This window comes from Rhinolophus sinicus, chromosome 17 (genome assembly GCF_057876585.1).
Source record: "Rhinolophus sinicus isolate RSI-liver-muscle chromosome 17, RSI-T2T, whole genome shotgun sequence".
Lineage (NCBI taxonomy): Eukaryota > Metazoa > Chordata > Mammalia > Chiroptera > Rhinolophidae > Rhinolophus > Rhinolophus sinicus.
Genome location: NC_142517.1, coordinates 108,059,930 through 108,077,300, shown reverse-complemented (window position 1 = coordinate 108,077,300; position 17,371 = coordinate 108,059,930). Strand labels below are relative to the sequence as shown.

Genomic DNA, 17,371 nt, shown 5'->3' with positions numbered 1-17,371 from the left:
TTTAAGAGGTCACAAGTAAGTCAGTTTGGAATCAAGTGTCACTTCATCCTAGGCATGTTGTACCTGGCTTAATTCTTCATAATGGTGCATAATTGTGATCTCTGGGATTGTGCAGGCACTGAGAAAATTATTTTGCTTATTTGATAGTAAAGTCTTTTAGCAACTACCTTTTTCAAGTAGATTGGGGTTTGGCAAATCCAAGCTGTTGGCTATTAAATTGGTCATTTTTAGGAAAGTTGACCTAGCATAGCTGTCTCTTGTAGAAGGAATGAAAAAACTGGAGCTCAGTTCTTTCAGTGCAGAAGGACGCTCAGGGACAGTCTGAATTACATTGTGCTGTTTAATAACTTGCTCTGTCCAAAGAGCAGTCCTGGCTGCTATGTAGAGTAGGAGACTAATATTTAACAAAGCCAGTGGCATCCCACTTCACACTCATATTAGAGCATCAGTAGACATTTTAATAAAGAAAAATTAAAAGGTTGATATGAAATATGAAGGTTTGCTTTTTTGCAAAATCAGTAATGCAGCTCCCTGTTGTGAAATGTGGTTGAAAAAGGAGATAGCTGGAAATATGGATAATGTTTTCCAGGTTTCCTTTAAACTAGAAAGTAAATTCTTCAATTAATTTATGTTTCTTAGCTGTTTATTTCTTCACATAGTGATTTAATCCAGTGACATTGTCACCTTTAAATTTCTAATGGAGAGCTGAAAATAGGATGTAACAGGAAAAGAGAAGGGTTGTGGTGGGAGATGAGAGAGAGTTTGTGAAGAAAGGGAGGAGGATATACCGTGTTTCCCCGAAAATAAGACCTAGGTGGACAATCAACTCTAATGCGTCTTTTGGAGCAAAAATTAATATAAGATCTGGTCTAATGTAATGTAATGTAATGTAATGTAATATAATGTAATATAACATATAATACTGGGTATAATATATATACATATATAATATAATACCAGGTATAACATAATATATAATATAATATAATACTGGGTATAATATAATATAATATAATATAATATAATATAATACCAGGTATAATATAATATAATACCGGGTCTTATATTAATTTTTGCTCCAAAAGACACATTAGAGCTGATTGTCTGGCCAGGTCTTCTTTTCGTGGAAACACGGTAGGACAATGGTAGAACTGCTACTTTACTCAACAAAGATACTGAAATGCTTTGGAACCTGTGATCCTAGTCAGTTCTCCAGAGAAACTCTATCGGAACATTTGTGTTCTTTAAGGCAACTTTATTTTGAGTTGGATGCCTCATTCTGCCCTGGTGCTGTCAAGTCTTTCTCAGGCACCTGGAATTTGCCCCTCAGTGTCTGTTGTCCTGGCATCTTAAACAGAGCCAAGCTTGAAGGAAACTCTTCTAGCCTCGGTCACCAATTCTCAGTCTTCAATTCTCTGTGGCTACCTGGGAAATGCCCATTGGCTCAGTCCATGGATTTCTCGGAGGTTCTACTAACTTTGTCTGGTGTCTGTGTCTGTCTCTGCCATCTCTGGGGCAGTGGTCTTCCTTGCTGGCATCCACGGAGTTCCCTCCCTCCCCATGGGGATACTCTCTCCCTTCTCTCTGTCTCCCTCATCTTCTGGCTTTGCAGAGATACCCTCCTCCTGCCACCCTATTCCCACGACACCAGCCTGCGTAAGCCCTAAGGTTTATGCTTCTACCCAAACCCAGATGGACCCATGCCAGGCTGGTTTTCTTCCTGTGCTGCCAGAATTCCTAAGATAAAAGGTAGTTATTTTAACTGATGGGTAGGGGGAGAAAAGAATAAGCACAGCTTGATATTTCAGTAAATTATTCTGCCACAATAACATTAACTGTTTCGACTGTTCAACATTGAAGTAATGAAAAAAGAATTTCCCCCAAGCCTTGAGGGGCTTTGGGAATTTTTTTCTGTTCAAAACTTATTCTTGTGTTATCTTTATTATTTTACTTATTAATTGTACTTAGTTTAAAATTTTTATGAGTTATTTAAGGCAAAGATACTCAAAAGTACAATAACAATTATAACCGATATCCATATACTTATACTCAGATTGAACAGATATTAAAATTTTGCTATAATTGCTATAAATCTATCTTTTTAAAAAAGTAATAGATCCTGCTGTAGCCCCCAGCTGTGTCCCTTGCCTCTCTCTCCATAGACAGCCACTACTCTGCATTTGTTGTGCCATTCCCATGTGTTTTTAAGTTTTGCTGCATATGTATGGCAACCTAAAAGCATATATAGTATTTTGTGTTTTTGTAATTTACCATATGGAGGATCTACTAGCGGGAAGGCTGCCTGACCAGGGCCAGTGGCTACCTCTGGAACTCAGTCTCAGGAGACTCACGCTAGGGCCCCAGTGAGAGGAAGGAAAACAGAACAGCCAGGAGTCAGAAGGTGCCAGTGAAAACAGCTGTGGTCCCTCACGGTTGGGAGCTAAGGGTTAGTAGCAAGGCATCAAAATCTTCTTGGTCTTAGGGCTGTTCCTAACACCTTTTTCTCTGAAACTATTCTAAGCGCTTTAGATCCTGCCAGGCATGAAGGATTGCCTACATTAATTTTGGGAAAGCTTTTTTAAAGTCTCAAGGAAATTCGAAATTTGAGGGAGGATGAAAGATCAGATCCAATTTCATCTAAATTGAGAAGTTCATTTTTAGAATCTACTTCCTTAACTTTCCAAATATGTATATTCAGTTGTGACAGGGTACACTTGAGGATTAAGAGAGGGGAAAAAAGGCTTTGATTGGGGAAAAAAGATTTCACTTACAATCATGTGGGCTTAAAGAAAAAGCAGAGGAGGAAAGCAGTGTTGGAATTGCTGAAGAAATGTAGGGTGCATGTTAAAATCCCTGGGAAGACAAATCTATTTACAGAATTCAGCGTAACCTGCCCTTTTGGTAGATGGATCTCTGGTCAGTGACCCTGGCCGCCTCTGGCTGCGTCTTTCAGGAATTACTTTGGAAAACTACGCTCTGCTGAGCTGTCACAGGCATCTGTCTATGTCAGGTGTTCAGGGCTATATTCCTCAGTGCCAAGCCACTGTTTGTGTACTCGTTAAATGGTAAGTTCTTCATTTCCAAAATTGCAAAATGCATTCTACTAGCTGTTTTCTAGAGTGTTTCAGGACTGACAAGTAATGTGCTTGATAAATATGAGTTGGTCTAGCTAGAATTTTCCCCCCTAAAACTTTACAAAGAAGTTTACAGAGGCTGATTTCTCTTAAAATGCAAATTATTATTTCACAATTATATAATATATGCTTATATATTATGTAAATTATTGTATGATTATTATACAAATACATATTTATATGTTTCTATGGCTTCATATCAGATTATATTTGAGAAACTGCAGACCATACTGACCTAGAGGAAGCAATGAGACAGATTTGGGTTCTGACACAGTTTAACTAGGGGACTTAATCACGTAAGTTACTCACTTTGAGACCATGAGAATGTTGCTCCATCCCATGCAGCATCCCTTCCTCGGTTACCAAAGTGAGAACAGCACCTGCCTCTGAGTGTTGAGGAGTAAATGAGAAGGGACACACAGTACTTAGTTAGGAAGTGCATAACACATTAATCATCTAAGTGTGGGTTTAGTGAGAAAAGTAAATACTGGGTTACTATTAGGGTCTTTGGGCTTTTGTTCTAAAATGTTACATCTGACTTTGAAAATTTGTGGGTGGAATACATTCTCTTCCATAAATTTTTTAGAAGTTAGTGCTGTTTTATTGTAGCAGAAACATTTTTTTCATTGAAAAATATCATAGTAAGCAATTTATTTGGGGATCACGTAACTAGAAAAGTCTTTTGCACACCAAATCAAATAACTGTATTTTCTTAGCCAACAGTATATACTGCAATATGTTTATTGTGCTATGTAAAAATGTCTGTTAGGTATAGTGTAAATAGTACTTAGTTTTTGAAGAATCGTAACATTATTATAATTTTGTAAAAACTTGGAAAAATATTGATCCTATATATTTAAACGTGAGTCTATACTTGTATTAATAAAAGAGGCAACATAGTTTCCATTAACCACTCTACTGCTAAATCTTCATGCCTTTGTGGAAAGCTATAAATTAGTTCACTATTTTAATCACAGTGTTTTGCTTTGTAATGACATATAGGTGCTCTTGTTTAAAATTACAACATATATAGGTAGTTATATATTTTAAGCATATCATTATCAGCATTCAGTGGTGTGTACCTTCAGACCACTAGTATAAATTTTATTTTTTCCGATGTTTTCCACAACTGCCTCTATTGTTTTTCAGTTAGTTTTAATTTCGGTAGACTTATGTTCCCCCCCGACCCCCCAAATGAATAAAAGCATATGTAACAAAAAGTCAACCTCTTTCCCATGCTACCTCCAATCCCCCATTTTCCCTAGAAAGTGAATCAGTGTTACCTTTTTCTTGTATCATTCCAAAAATGTTTTACAAGCATACAACTCCATGGTTCCCTTTCACCACCATATTTAAGTCTTCTGCACTTTGCTTTGTTCTTTTAAGAGTATATCTTGAAGACCATTCTAAGTTTTTTGTTTATTTCATTTAAATACCAAAGGACTTGAAGCAGCTTCTATATACTTACAAAAACAAAATGTTAAAATTAAGAAACATAATATTGTATGGGTAATTTTCTGTTTCAATGAGTTTATGTGCTGGTTTTGCCTGATTATAGAAGAATAAAAGTATTTTATGTAATAACAAATGATGTAAATTTGAGTAGACATGAGCAAAGAATAGAACCCGAGGTATAATTTAGCACTTCAAATGCAAGGTCAACACAAGGACCTTTAATTTGCAGTCTTTCTGTGGAGTGCAAATTGCAAAATTGGACTACTATTTTTAAAACTTGAGGCAAGGGATAGAAACCACTTTGAATATGGGCAAGGTGTGCAGGATTGACCAGAGACCACAGGGATCCAAAGCCAGTCAAGACAGAATTAGCATTTTGCAGAAGTGGGGGATTGTGCTTAAAAATCCTGAAAGGACTGTTAATCTCTTTCAACAGAAAATAAGTTTCCCTGTAAATAGTTTTAAACATAGTAAAACATTCTAAAAGAGAATTCAATAAAATGTGGATGTTTAATGCTAAAATGTAAGAAACTGCATCTGGGGAGTAAGATGAGTTTATAAAAACAATCTGAAAAGCTCCAGTCAGTGGAGTAGGAAAAAGGGATGGATGGAATTCATCTTACTCCCCAGATGCAGTTTCTTACATTTTAGCATTAAAAAAAAAAAGTATATATATATCTCAAAATATTTAATTACACATTTAATTAGAGCCAGGCCCCAGAATAACTAAGAGATAGAAATCTATCAGTTTGAAAGAACTCCAAAAACACTGAATAAGTTGGTATACAGATTACAAATGACAAATGAGCTATACTCTTAGAGTGCTTCACATAATTTAAAATGATTTTAAAATGATAAGTGAAAAATTTTAATAAATAAATAATTTCAAAAATGGTGAGACTCCCTGAAAAGTTAGAAATGTTCAGAGTTGATGTTGTACCACTACATAAATATAAACATATGAAAAAGGAGAATTCTCTGTTTAGCTACAGTTCTTGTTATCTTATGAAACACTCATGATCACTTATTTTCTGAAATAACGTAGTAACTCTAGAATGTAATTAGGTGGACGTAAGAGGAATGCAGCATGATTTGTATTCATCTTTAGCTTTGCACTGAATAGCTTTACATTGAAGTAATTTTAAAATTGAGTTGTCCTGCTACTTAATGTAAGTAATTCCACCTTGAGATATTTATCTTACAGAAATAAATATGGATATGTACACATATTTATCTACAAGCATCTTCATTCAGCATTGTTTCTAATGAAAAATTGGAAGCAATGGAAATACCCTGAAACAAAGGATTTACCAAATAAGTTATGTTATAGTAATATGTGGCCATTAAATATTGTATTAATAAAGAACATGGAAACATATCATGTATTAGTCCAAAAAAATTACAATGTAGTGTACTCATATTTTTCACTCCCCAAAGGTACACATGTACTTGAAAAGGAGAACAGAAGGGTACACCGTGTTTCCCCAAAAGTAAGACCTAGCCGGACCATCAGCTCTAATGCGTCTTTTGGAGCAAAAATTAATATAAGACCTGGGCTTATATAAAACCGGGTATAATATAATAAACATAATAATATAATATAATGTAATACCGGGTCTTATATTAATTTTTGCTCCAAAAGACGCATTAGAGCGGATGGTCTGGCTAGGTCTTATTTTCGGGGAAACACGGTAGATAACAAAATGGTACTGGTTGATATTTCTGGATAGTAGGATTACAGGTAATTTTAATTTTCTGCTTCGGGAGGCAGCTATGCTCACCACTATACCACCAATGCTAATTTTCTGTTTTGGGTAAATGCTGCCAATTACTTTCTACAGTGAGACTACCTGCTTGCCTTTCTTACAACCCAGTTTTATATATTGTTTTTCCTTTCAGTTTGTATCGCTTATTCAGACTACGAGGGGACCCACGTACCTGGGAAACCCCTCAGAGGGAAAGGGAAAGTTGATGACCATGGCTGAACATTATAAAGCAAGGCATTAAAGCCACAGCCTCCATCTCTAGATGATCAGATTCTATGCACTTGGTTCTATTTTTGAACATTGTTTATGTCTTAAAATTGTACTTTCTGACCTTTCTTTACATGTACAAATGCTATACTTGTCTCAAACTCCAGGAGCATATTTTACTGAAATAGTAGGGTAAAACGTAAAGGAAAATGACACAGGCTACTAAGAAATGTCTATCCCTGTAAAATCACAGGGTGTAAAAAACAGGTGTTTCTTCCCCTTACCGAATCTCAGCTATTGTCTGGCTGACCTGTGCTGGAAAAGTTACCGAGGATGTACTTCTGTTTGTTCCTTGTCAGCCAGACCTCTCAGGTGATTTCTTCTAGGTGTTTTTTATTTTTATTTTTTTAACTTATATTTATTTAAGTGTGTTTTTCCAGGACCCATCAACTCCAAGTCAAGTAGTTGTTTCAATCTAGTTCTGGACGGGGCAGCTCACAGTGGCCCATGTGGGAATTAAACCGGCAACGTTGTTGTTAAGAGCACGGCGCTGTAACCAGCTGAGCTAACCGGCCACCTCTAATAGATGTTTTACTGCCTGTGTACTCTGGGTTGCTTAGATAAACATTTCTAAAGGGCTAATGCTCTTTCTGTATCATTGCTCTTTTTTAGATATCAAGACCCAAAGGTTGTCTTTCCTGTTCAAAGATGGAAAACAGCACCACAACCATTTCTCGAGAAGAGCTGGAGGAACTACAAGAAGCATTTAATAAAATCGGTATGCGTGAAAAAAGCTAAATGTGATCTTACTCTTCTGCTTGATGTCAGACTTCCAGGAATGGAACATTTCCTTTTATTGCTTCTGCCACCACCCATTCACCCCGAGATTTATTCCTTTTTTTTTTTTTTCTATCTAGGTTTCACTGGATTCTTTCTTTCTGTCTGAAAGGTAGACTGAAACTGGCTTGAATTTCTAGGAGAATTGGACTTTGAATTCTTTGATCATTTCTTTGCAGAGAATAATCCAGGTTAATGAATGACAGTGTAATTGAATACGCTTAACATGATATCCTCATTAGACAGAAAAAATATAGAAACACTTCCTTGTCTGTAAATTGAACTCTGACCTTCATGTGTTTGTCATCGATGATAATACTTTCTGACTTCATGCAGAATGTTTTAAAACCTTAATATTGTTTTTAAAGGCTGTGTGTCTTATTTTCCTTTTCCCTCATGCATTATTTTTAAAAATCCTAGGGTTGTTTTTAAAGGTCATTTATCTTATTTTTTTGTCACTTTTGAAAGGCATTCAGTGTTTTGTCTTTATGACATTATCATTTTGACAGCTTTGGATATTTCTTCCAAAAAAATTCCCTTATACTGTTGGATCGCAGTTCTTTTGTATTTTGTTCTTAGGAAACTTGTGACAAACAGGAGAATAAATACCACCTTTTGCTCTAGTTTGCAAGTGCATATAAGTGAAAGATGAACCCAGTGAAAGGTGAGCTCAGCCAATCGACATTCGACATTCGGGGTGACACCAACAACCCTGCCCCTTCCTCAGCCTGCTCCTTCTCTAGCGCAGCAGAGCCGACCATGAAAAACAGAGTCAGATGGTGGACCAGGGAGGATATAATTATCCCATTGGTGCCTAGATTTCTCACAAACCTAGTGAATAATGAGTGAATAATGATGAAAGTTAATGTAGATGAAATGCAATGCAGAATAAAATTTAGAGACCAATGCAAAGAAAAAGATTTAAGTTTAAAACATAGAGTTCTCAAAAAAAACCCCACCACCAACAACAAAAAACAATTAAATCTCTCAGAAAGCTCATGACTTACAAATTATTGCTATAAAATAATATTGTTTTGGAGACTTCTTCAAATCTCTTCTCCCTGTACAGCCATCTTCAGGGTAACTCAGACCTTCAGAATACAGTTTACATGATCTACATGATGAATGAAGTAGGCTCAGAGTGAATGCCTTAATCTTGGTCTTGTCTTCATTTTGGGAAAGACGCACTTGTCATTAGATCATTGCATGAATATGGTTTGATTTCCAAAACATTATAGTTATTAATAAAGTTTATAGGATATTGTATGTAGTGCCCAGCTTCTTTGCAAGACAGAAATTGGGCAGTTACTGTGTTTCCCCAAAAATAAGACCTAGCTGGACAATCAGCTCTAATGTGTCTTTTGGAGCAAAAATTAATACAAGACATGGTTTTATTTTACTATAATATAAGACCGGGTCTTATATAATGTAATGTAATATAATATATAATATAATATAGTGTAATATAATATAATATAACATAACAAATACCGGGTCTTATATGAATTTGTGCTCCAAAAGATGCATTAGAGCTGATTGTCCAGCTAAGTCTTATTTTTGGGGAAACACAGTATTAGAATATTCTGCTCATTTTGAGCATTGAAACAGAAGAAGTAATAAAAATTTATCTCTTCATTTGGCATTTCTGTTGTTTTCTACGTGCAGTTTGGTAGCTTGAATAAAAGTGCTACCTAGATCTTAGTAAAATGAATGAATTAGTAATCTGTTTCTTTATTTAGCACACCAACCTGAACCTTTATGACTCATGGACATATAATTCTGTAATATTTATTTAATGATGCTCTGAATAAATCATTTACTGATGGAACACTTCTGACAGCAAGATAATTAGCTCTGTGTGTGAAGTGCTGACAGTAGCAGAATATGTACTTGTTTACTTTATTTACAAGACAAATTGCTACTCATAAACTCAGTAATCCCTCTGCATATTTGTACCACACAGCTTTTCTCAGAGGCAGAAGGACCTGCCCATGCAACCTAACTAGATGGGATATTTTGGAGTCCCTTGGGGGAAGGGAGGATTAAAATATTTGTCTTATTTATTTTTTTCTTTTATAAACTGTGGTAAGGTAGGCATAAAATTTACCATTTTAACAATTTTTGAGTGTACAGTTCAGTGGCATTAAGTACATTCACATTGTTTTGTAACCATTACCACCATCCATCTCTAGGACGCTTTCTTTCATCTTCCCAAACTGTCTCTTTACCCATTAAATACAGGCTCCCTTCCCCACACCCCACCACAGCTACCACCATTCTACTTTCTGTCTCTATGAATTTGGCTACTCTACGTACCACATATAAGTGGAATCATACAGTATCTGTTTTTTTGTGTGTCTGGTTTATTTATTTCACTGAGCATAATGTCTTCAAGGTTCACCCATATTGTAGCGTTTGTCAGAATTTTCTTACTTTTTAAGGCTAAATAATATTCCATTGTATGTCAGTACCACATTTTGTCTATCCAGTGGTCTGTTGATGGACACTGAGTCATTTCTGCCTCTTGGCTGCTGTGAATAATGTTGCTATGAGCATGGGTATGCAAGTGTCTGTTCAGATCTCTGCTTTCAGTTGTTTAGGTTATGTACTCAGAAATGGAATTGCTGGATCATATGGTAATTTTATGTTTAAGTTTTTGAAGAGGAACTGCCATACTGTTTTCCATGTGGCTGCACCATTTTACATTCTCACTAGCAGTACACAAGGGATCCAATTTACATTTGTGATTGTGTATTGTGTTGTTGTTGTTGTTGTTTTAATACAACAGCCACACTCATGAGTGTGAGGTGGTATCTCATTGTGGTTTTATTTGCATTTCCCTGATGATTAGTGATGTTGAGCACCTTTCTGTGTGCTTATTGGCCATTTGTATGTCTTCTTTGGAGAACTGTCTATTCAAGTCCTTTGCCAATTTTTTAATCAGATCGATTTTTTTTTATTGTTTAGTTGTAGGAAAGTCTTGTTTCTTTCTGAACTATGATCTTTGTGGTAATTTAACCTGACCCTTGATTTCCTCATCTTTAAAATTAGAATAGTATTATTAACTAAATCAAGGCTGTTAGGATTTCATGAGATAAGGTAAGTCAAGTGCTTAACAAATCACTTGGCACAAATATGTGCTTGTAAAATGGTATCTACCGTGTTTTCCCGAAAATAAGACCTAGCTGGACCATCAGCTCTAATGCATCTTTTGGAGCAAAAATTAATATTAAGACCTGATACTATATTATACCCAGAATTATATCATTGTAATATTATATTACACTATAATATTATAACAATATTATGTTATATTATATTATATTACATTATATATCTGGTATTATATTATATCATATTATATTATATTATATTATATTATATTATATTATATTATATATTATACCCGGTCTTATTTTAATATAAGACCGGGACTTATATTAATTTTTGCTCCAAAAGACACATTAGAGCTGATGGTCTGACTAGGTCTCATCTTCGGAGAAACATGGTATTATTTCTTGTCACATCACACCTAAACCACAGAAGTCATAGGGATGGAGCTGGGATATAAGCACGCAGATTTGTCTGTCTTCAGAGCCCTAACTCTTACCTGTTCTTGTTAGTTTAGCATGACGGCTAGCAGGTAAATAACTTTTCCTCAGTCTTGTTTATTTTTAAATACTCTCCACCACAGGGCTGGTATGGAAATAAACCAGCCTAGTCTATTTCTCTATTTCAGAGTTATAGGAAACAATTCTGAACTGGTGATATGCTAAATAATGAGAGTTTGCTCAAAATTCAAAGAAAGCCATATTAATTATTGCAGTATCAAGCAATTTATCTCCCAACTGACTTTTGAGATAGCAATATTTTGGTTACTGTAGATTCCAGTTTAGAAATGTTCCATTGTTCTGAACAGTATTAATTATAAAATTTGTGCATGAGAGTTTAAAAGAAAAGTTTCTGTCCTTTATCATTAACTCCGTTGTAGTGATGGCAACTCTTTTACTGAGAGGACAAAGAAATGTAGGAAACAAAGAAACTCCCCAGGTGAGCCCAGAGAGCCTGTGCAGCTGGAGCTCGGCAACTCACCAAACAATCCTCAGCTCTGTTGCCAACTCTGGGCAGAAGTGTTTTGTGTCGCCTTTGTTCTGTGTTAAGGAGTGATAGCCAGTCTCTAGGGAAAACCCAGGGAAGGCCATCTCAGCGATGACATGAAAATGCCCAGAAACCAATTTCCCAAAGTCTAAATATAGGTGTGAAATTATTTCTTGAACACTTAATCTCAAAATGACATCAAACGTGATTCAGCTTACATAACGGTATCATAAATACATAATGAAGAAGCAATGAATTATTGACGAATGAGATAGAACTGCCACAAGGTGAAATATAGAACAGAAATGCCTTCTGTGTATTTTATATGCGCATATTTTATGTGAACTGTGTGTCTAGCAGGTCCATTTTGTAAATTCCATGAAAAAGTTAGACCATAGCTGCTGTATTTCTTACAGATATCTGAGACTTCTTCATGCTTAGTTCTTTGAAACCTAGTCATGTGCTAAACTTGAGTTTTTCATCTGTGAGAGTAATGTTTGTTTTATGCACTTGAAATACGCATGGTAGTCCTAAACCTATGGGGAGAAAGTCCATTTAAATATCACTTTTTTGATAAAGTGTAGACAATCCCTTGTACAGTTCAGGTGCAGTTGGGAAGGTTAGTTACCGCCCCTTGTGGAACAAACCAGAAAGCTTCTACTTGCGTGTGACTCTCCCACATGGCCTTCTGAGGACCCATCTGCAGCAGAGTACAGTGGACACTTGACAACCCCTAATTTATCCTACAGATATTGACAACAGTGGATATGTTAGTGACTACGAGCTTCAGGACCTGTTCAAGGAAGCGAGCCTTCCCCTGCCTGGCTATAAAGTGCGCGAGATCGTGGAGAAAATTCTAGCTGTTGCTGACAACAACAAAGATGGCAAAATCAGTTTCGAAGAATTTGTGTCAGTAAGTAATCTAATCCTCTATGGCTACTGATGATTTTGCTTCGAGAAGAATTTTAATGTCACTGTTCTCTTTGGTTAAATCTGGCTACGGAGACCAGAAAAAGTACTATTTTAAAATCAATGATGATGATAATAACAGTCCACAAATAATTCACAAAACAAAAGAAAAAAACCATTCTTACATCGTTGGAATGGAAGTCCGGTTTAGAGAATAATAATAGTTCATGCCCTAGTAACACTACAGTTGAATTCAATGCTTAGTGACTATCTGTGTGTGGGGAATATTTTAGTATCTTTGTAGTTGGCTTTGAGAAATTGAATATTTTTTGAACTGAAACAGCTACGATATGGAAGCTGATATGGAACTGAATTTGCATCTTCAGTTTCAGCGAGTGCCATCAGGTCAATTTTGATGCTAGCTATGATAGCTTTGTTTCATTATTAAACTATCTCAAGGTGCAGGGAACTGAACAAGATGGAAAATAATACACGACTCAACCAAGAAAAGAGAAACGGATTATAGAACTGAGTATTGAATATTATGTGTTTCAGACCTCTCAGGCCAAGAGAGATGGCTTGGCTAGGTTGCCATGCCAGTTGGTGGTTGAGCAAGGGCTCTTAGTTCCTTTCATCAACACCACCGTGACTGTATTTTCTGTATGAATGTACAAGCATTAGTGCAATCCAGTAAATATTTATGAGATGTAAATTGTCTGGTTTTGCATTCTTTACTCATAAGCAAATATTTGAGCTCCATTCTTGCCGGAGCTCAATAAAAAGTTGCTGAACAAAAAGAAATGTGACCCCTGCTTTCATGGAGGAGCAATGAGGTCGGGAAGGCAGCATCCCCAAAATGGGTGAAAGATAACTGTGACAGCACAGTACAGGCCTCTTGCAAGTTTATAGTAGATGGAGTTGAACTTGGTGGGTAGGCTAGAGAACCCAGGGACTCAGGTAAGGTTTCTGGAAGCTATGAAGACTGAGCTGACACCTGAAGGAAGATGTTAAACAGGCAAAAGGGGGGGATAGGGGAAAGGAATAATGCCTGAGGCAGGTAGCAGCGACAGACTGAGTAGAGCCTTGTGGCTGTTGGGATGGTAGATACTCTCAAGCACTTGGGAGCAAAGGTCCCTGTGGCTGGAGCTGAGATGCAAGGGCAAGGGAACATGCTAGAGAACTAAGCTGAGGTCAGGTCATACAGGGTCTTGTAGGATTTTCATTTTTAGCCTGTGATCAATAGGAAGCCAGGATGTGGGAGGAAAAGAATGTGAAGTGACACCATCAGATTTGCATTTTTTAAAACTCACACTGGCTGCTGCTTGGAGAACCAAGTGAATTCAGTCTAGTCAACCTCTAAGAGTCCAGTGAGTACTTGGGAGAGGGTGTTTCTCTAAGCCTGTGTTATTCCTACAAGAGCTGACTTACTTACATCATCATGCATACGTTTGAGATATTCAGACAGGAAAATACTTTCATTAAGGCACTGAAAACTCTTTATCATTTAATCAGTTCTGTAGTTTCAGTACAAAGAGATTATGGCAAGTCTAGAAGAATCATTTCAATGCGTTCAATTTAAGCTTAATTACAACAAAATGTCTTCTAGTGGTTGGGGTGCAAACATTTGTCCATTTTGTATTATTGGTAAAATGACAGAGTTATCTGTGTACATAAGCAGTAAAGTGTAACAATGCCTGGTTAGTATTTATTGATGTCATTCCAAATAAAGAAGTCTAAATAATTTTCCTTCATGTTCCAAGTATTCCTATATTATCTGATCAAGACTCAATTTTACTTTTATCCCATTCCAGCTAATGCAAGAGTTAAAAAGCAAAGACGTCAGCAAAACGTTCCGAAAAATAATTAACAAGAGGGAAGGGATTACTGCTATTGGAGGCACTTCATCCATTTCCAGTGAGGGAACCCAGCATTCTTATTCAGGTAACCTCCCACTCCAGATTTGAGCTTTAAGCCATTGATTCATTCAACAAGTCTCATAGTTCATCAAATCTAAGATGGTATTCATTGTAATTCACACCATTGTTTTATGTACCATTGAGGGAAAATCACACTAAATTATAACATTCCATCAGATTTGAAATACATCTGAATTCCAGAGATGTCAGAATGAAAAATCCTAGAATCAATGAAAACAATGAGTTCCTACTATGTGTCAGACACAGTGCACAACAAAAAATAAGTTATTTAGCTTTTTAGCATTGAATGGTTTGACCATTAACTTTGGATGGATTTTTCATTCTGACTGGTGAGGTGAGTTTAGCTTTAGACCTAATCCAGGAATTTGTGGAAGGGTTTATTGCAAGGACGTTTCCCTTCCATTTTCTGGGAGCTGAGATTCCTGATTCACCTTTTATCAAGCAACCAAGTGACTGGAGAGCACCACACCTGATTACTTGATCTGATAGAAGCACTGGACTGTTGCCCAGTGGGAAATCCAGTCACATTAACTCTTAAGATGAGATGCCTTTTCCCCTGTTAAGCTTACCTCTCGGGGTTGAGATGTCTGAGAATCTTTGGCCAAGTTCCTTTCATTCATATAACACAACGTAATTAGGACTATGCTTTTAAGATTTTTCACAAAAACTCACTGTCGTGCGGGGGGCCCTGCTCGCTGCGCCATTTGTCGTGCACGGAGGCCTTCTCGCCGTGCCATCTTTCAGGCGGGGTGGTCTGCGGGGTCTCTGCTCCCGCTCCCTACACAAGAACGCAGGATATGGTGACGCTGAAAAGGAACACCCACGGAGCCATAGGTAGGGGAGTCATACCACTATGGTCTCAGTGGAGGCTGGGCCCACCTGACGCTGACCTGCCGTCTGCTTTTCCGCCAACCGACCGACCAACGACTCTCCTCCACTCTCTCGACTCTCCTCCCTCTTCCGCTCTGCTCGGCTCCTTGGCAATCCTCGGCAGCCCTCCGTAGCCGCAGCAGTTATACCTGCGGCCAATTGGCTAACCGGCCACAGCCGACGGCCAATCAGCCACAGCCTTTGGCCATTCACCACCCGAGCCAGCACCCCTTCACGTGAGGCCGAGAGCCTGTAAACTACTCTCTGGGGCTCTGTCCCCACACTCACTGTAACTTTCCCCCTTGCACACTTGCACTTCTCCCTGTTGTACTTTTTTCCCTAACCTTTTCCCACTGTGTCGCGTCCAGCGCAACACAGGCAGTGATCAAACGAGAAGGGGCGGTGAAGGGTTGGTGAAGGGTTAAGAAAGTAAGAAACAGAAATCAAGAAAGTTAGGAAACAGGGGGCCAAGGGTCTCAGAGCCTCAAAGGACTGAGAGCCCCAAATCGGCCAGTTGTGGCTTTTATTGATGCACACACAAGAAAGCAACATTGTTTTCTCCAAGGTCTGTGAATTTCACACATTATACTAAGAAACTGATGTGAACTAATAACCCTTGCCTGCAAGCAGCTGAACCGTCAGTTTCAGGATGTACCTCCCAAAGGGACAAAACCTTTATGCTGAAACTTACTGAAATGGATAGATGGAGAACTGATGTTATTACACCATTGAATCTCTTCCCAAGCAGGTTGTGGGAAGGAATGCAGCCTTAAAGGCAGAAGCTCTCCTTAATCGGGGAAGGTGGGGGTCTATGCCCACCTCTATCAACCCCGTGGGTTCTCCTGTAGGTCCCCACTCGACTGTGCCTGGCTTGAGTTGTCCCCCCCCCCCCCCCCCCGTGGGGAATCTTACTTGTCATTGGCTGACCAGCCATCCTCTGGGGCCAAACAGGGAGACATCAGGTGTAAGCACAAAGGTGAAGCAAAGTCCCTGAAAGGATTAGTCTCACAGACTCTCCTTTCTTTAGGGCAGGTATGAGGGGACAGATGGGTAGGCTGCTGTGTGACAACACCACTGGAAAAGTGTGGTAGTAAAGGCCACAGTCTACAGCAGCTACTGTTAAGTGATTTCTATATCCATTTTTTGCAAGGTATTCACTCTTTAACTCCATTTCTGCCTGTCCATTCTAATGAAAAGGCTTCTTCCTTTTTAAATAAAACCTTGTTATTAAGGTAACGTACGCCTTTAGCAAAATCCTGTAATCTTGAGTGTATAGATCAGTGGATTTTTACCTGTGTATACATCCTGTAACTACATCCACATAGCTGCCAACCAGCCCAAGATGACCCTGAGTGGCTCCCTCAGGTTTCTAACAGTAACTGTTCCTTCCAGATGTAACCACTTTTCTAATGTCTATCACCATAGATTTTTTCAGTTGTTTATCAAGGTCTACCCATATTAAAGTACATCAAGTGCACTATTTTTAAGTATATGGTTTGATGATTTTTTTTGTTAAAGATTTTATTGGGTAAGGGGAACAGGACTTTATTGGAGAACAGTGTGTACTTCCAGGACTTTTTTCCAAGTCAAGTTGTTGTCCTTTCAATCTTAGTTGTGGAGGGTGCCATTCAGCTTCAAGTTGTTGTCCTTTCAGTCTTAGTTTTGGAGGGCGCAGCTCAGCTCCAAGTCCAGTTGCCGTTACTAGTTGCAGGGGGCGCAGCCCACCCTGCCTTCTGGGAGTAGAACCGGCAACCTTGTGGTTGAGAGAGAGGTTGCACTCCAACCAACTGAGCCATCCGGGAACTCAGCGGCAGCTCAGCTCAAGGTGCCGTGTTCAATCGTAGTTGCAGGGGGCGGCGCTGCCCACCATCCCTTGCGGGACTCGAGGAATTGAACTGACAACCTTGTGGTTGAGAGCCCACTGGCCCATGTGGGAATCGAACCGGCAGCCTTCGGAGTTAGGAGCATGGAGCTCTAACTGCCTGAGCCATCGGGCCGGCCCTGGTTTGATGATTTTTTTTACATAGAAATACACCCATGTAACCATTATCTAGAATAAGAGAACATTTAATGGCTTTTAAAAAAAGAACAGCTTTATTGAGATATAATTGAGATAGTATGAAAGTCACCCTTTTAAAATGTACAGTTCAGTAGTTTT

The 17,371-nt window shown here is 38.2% G+C and overlaps 1 protein-coding gene across 5 annotated transcripts in view; it reads left to right on the top strand.

Annotated features, from left to right (window-relative positions):
* PLS1 (plastin 1) overlaps window positions 1-17,371 on the top strand; it is a 97,287-nt gene that overhangs the window by 50,584 nt on the left and 29,332 nt on the right. For all 5 annotated transcript variants that reach the window (XM_019753598.3, XM_019753596.3, XM_074334020.2 and 2 more), the window contains exons 2-4: window positions 7,235-7,340; window positions 12,247-12,410; window positions 14,218-14,347. In XM_019753598.3, the coding sequence (XP_019609157.3) occupies window positions 7,271-7,340; window positions 12,247-12,410; window positions 14,218-14,347 (364 nt within the window). In that variant the 5' untranslated portion in view covers window positions 7,235-7,270. The remainder of the gene's footprint in view (window positions 1-7,234; window positions 7,341-12,246; window positions 12,411-14,217; window positions 14,348-17,371) is intronic.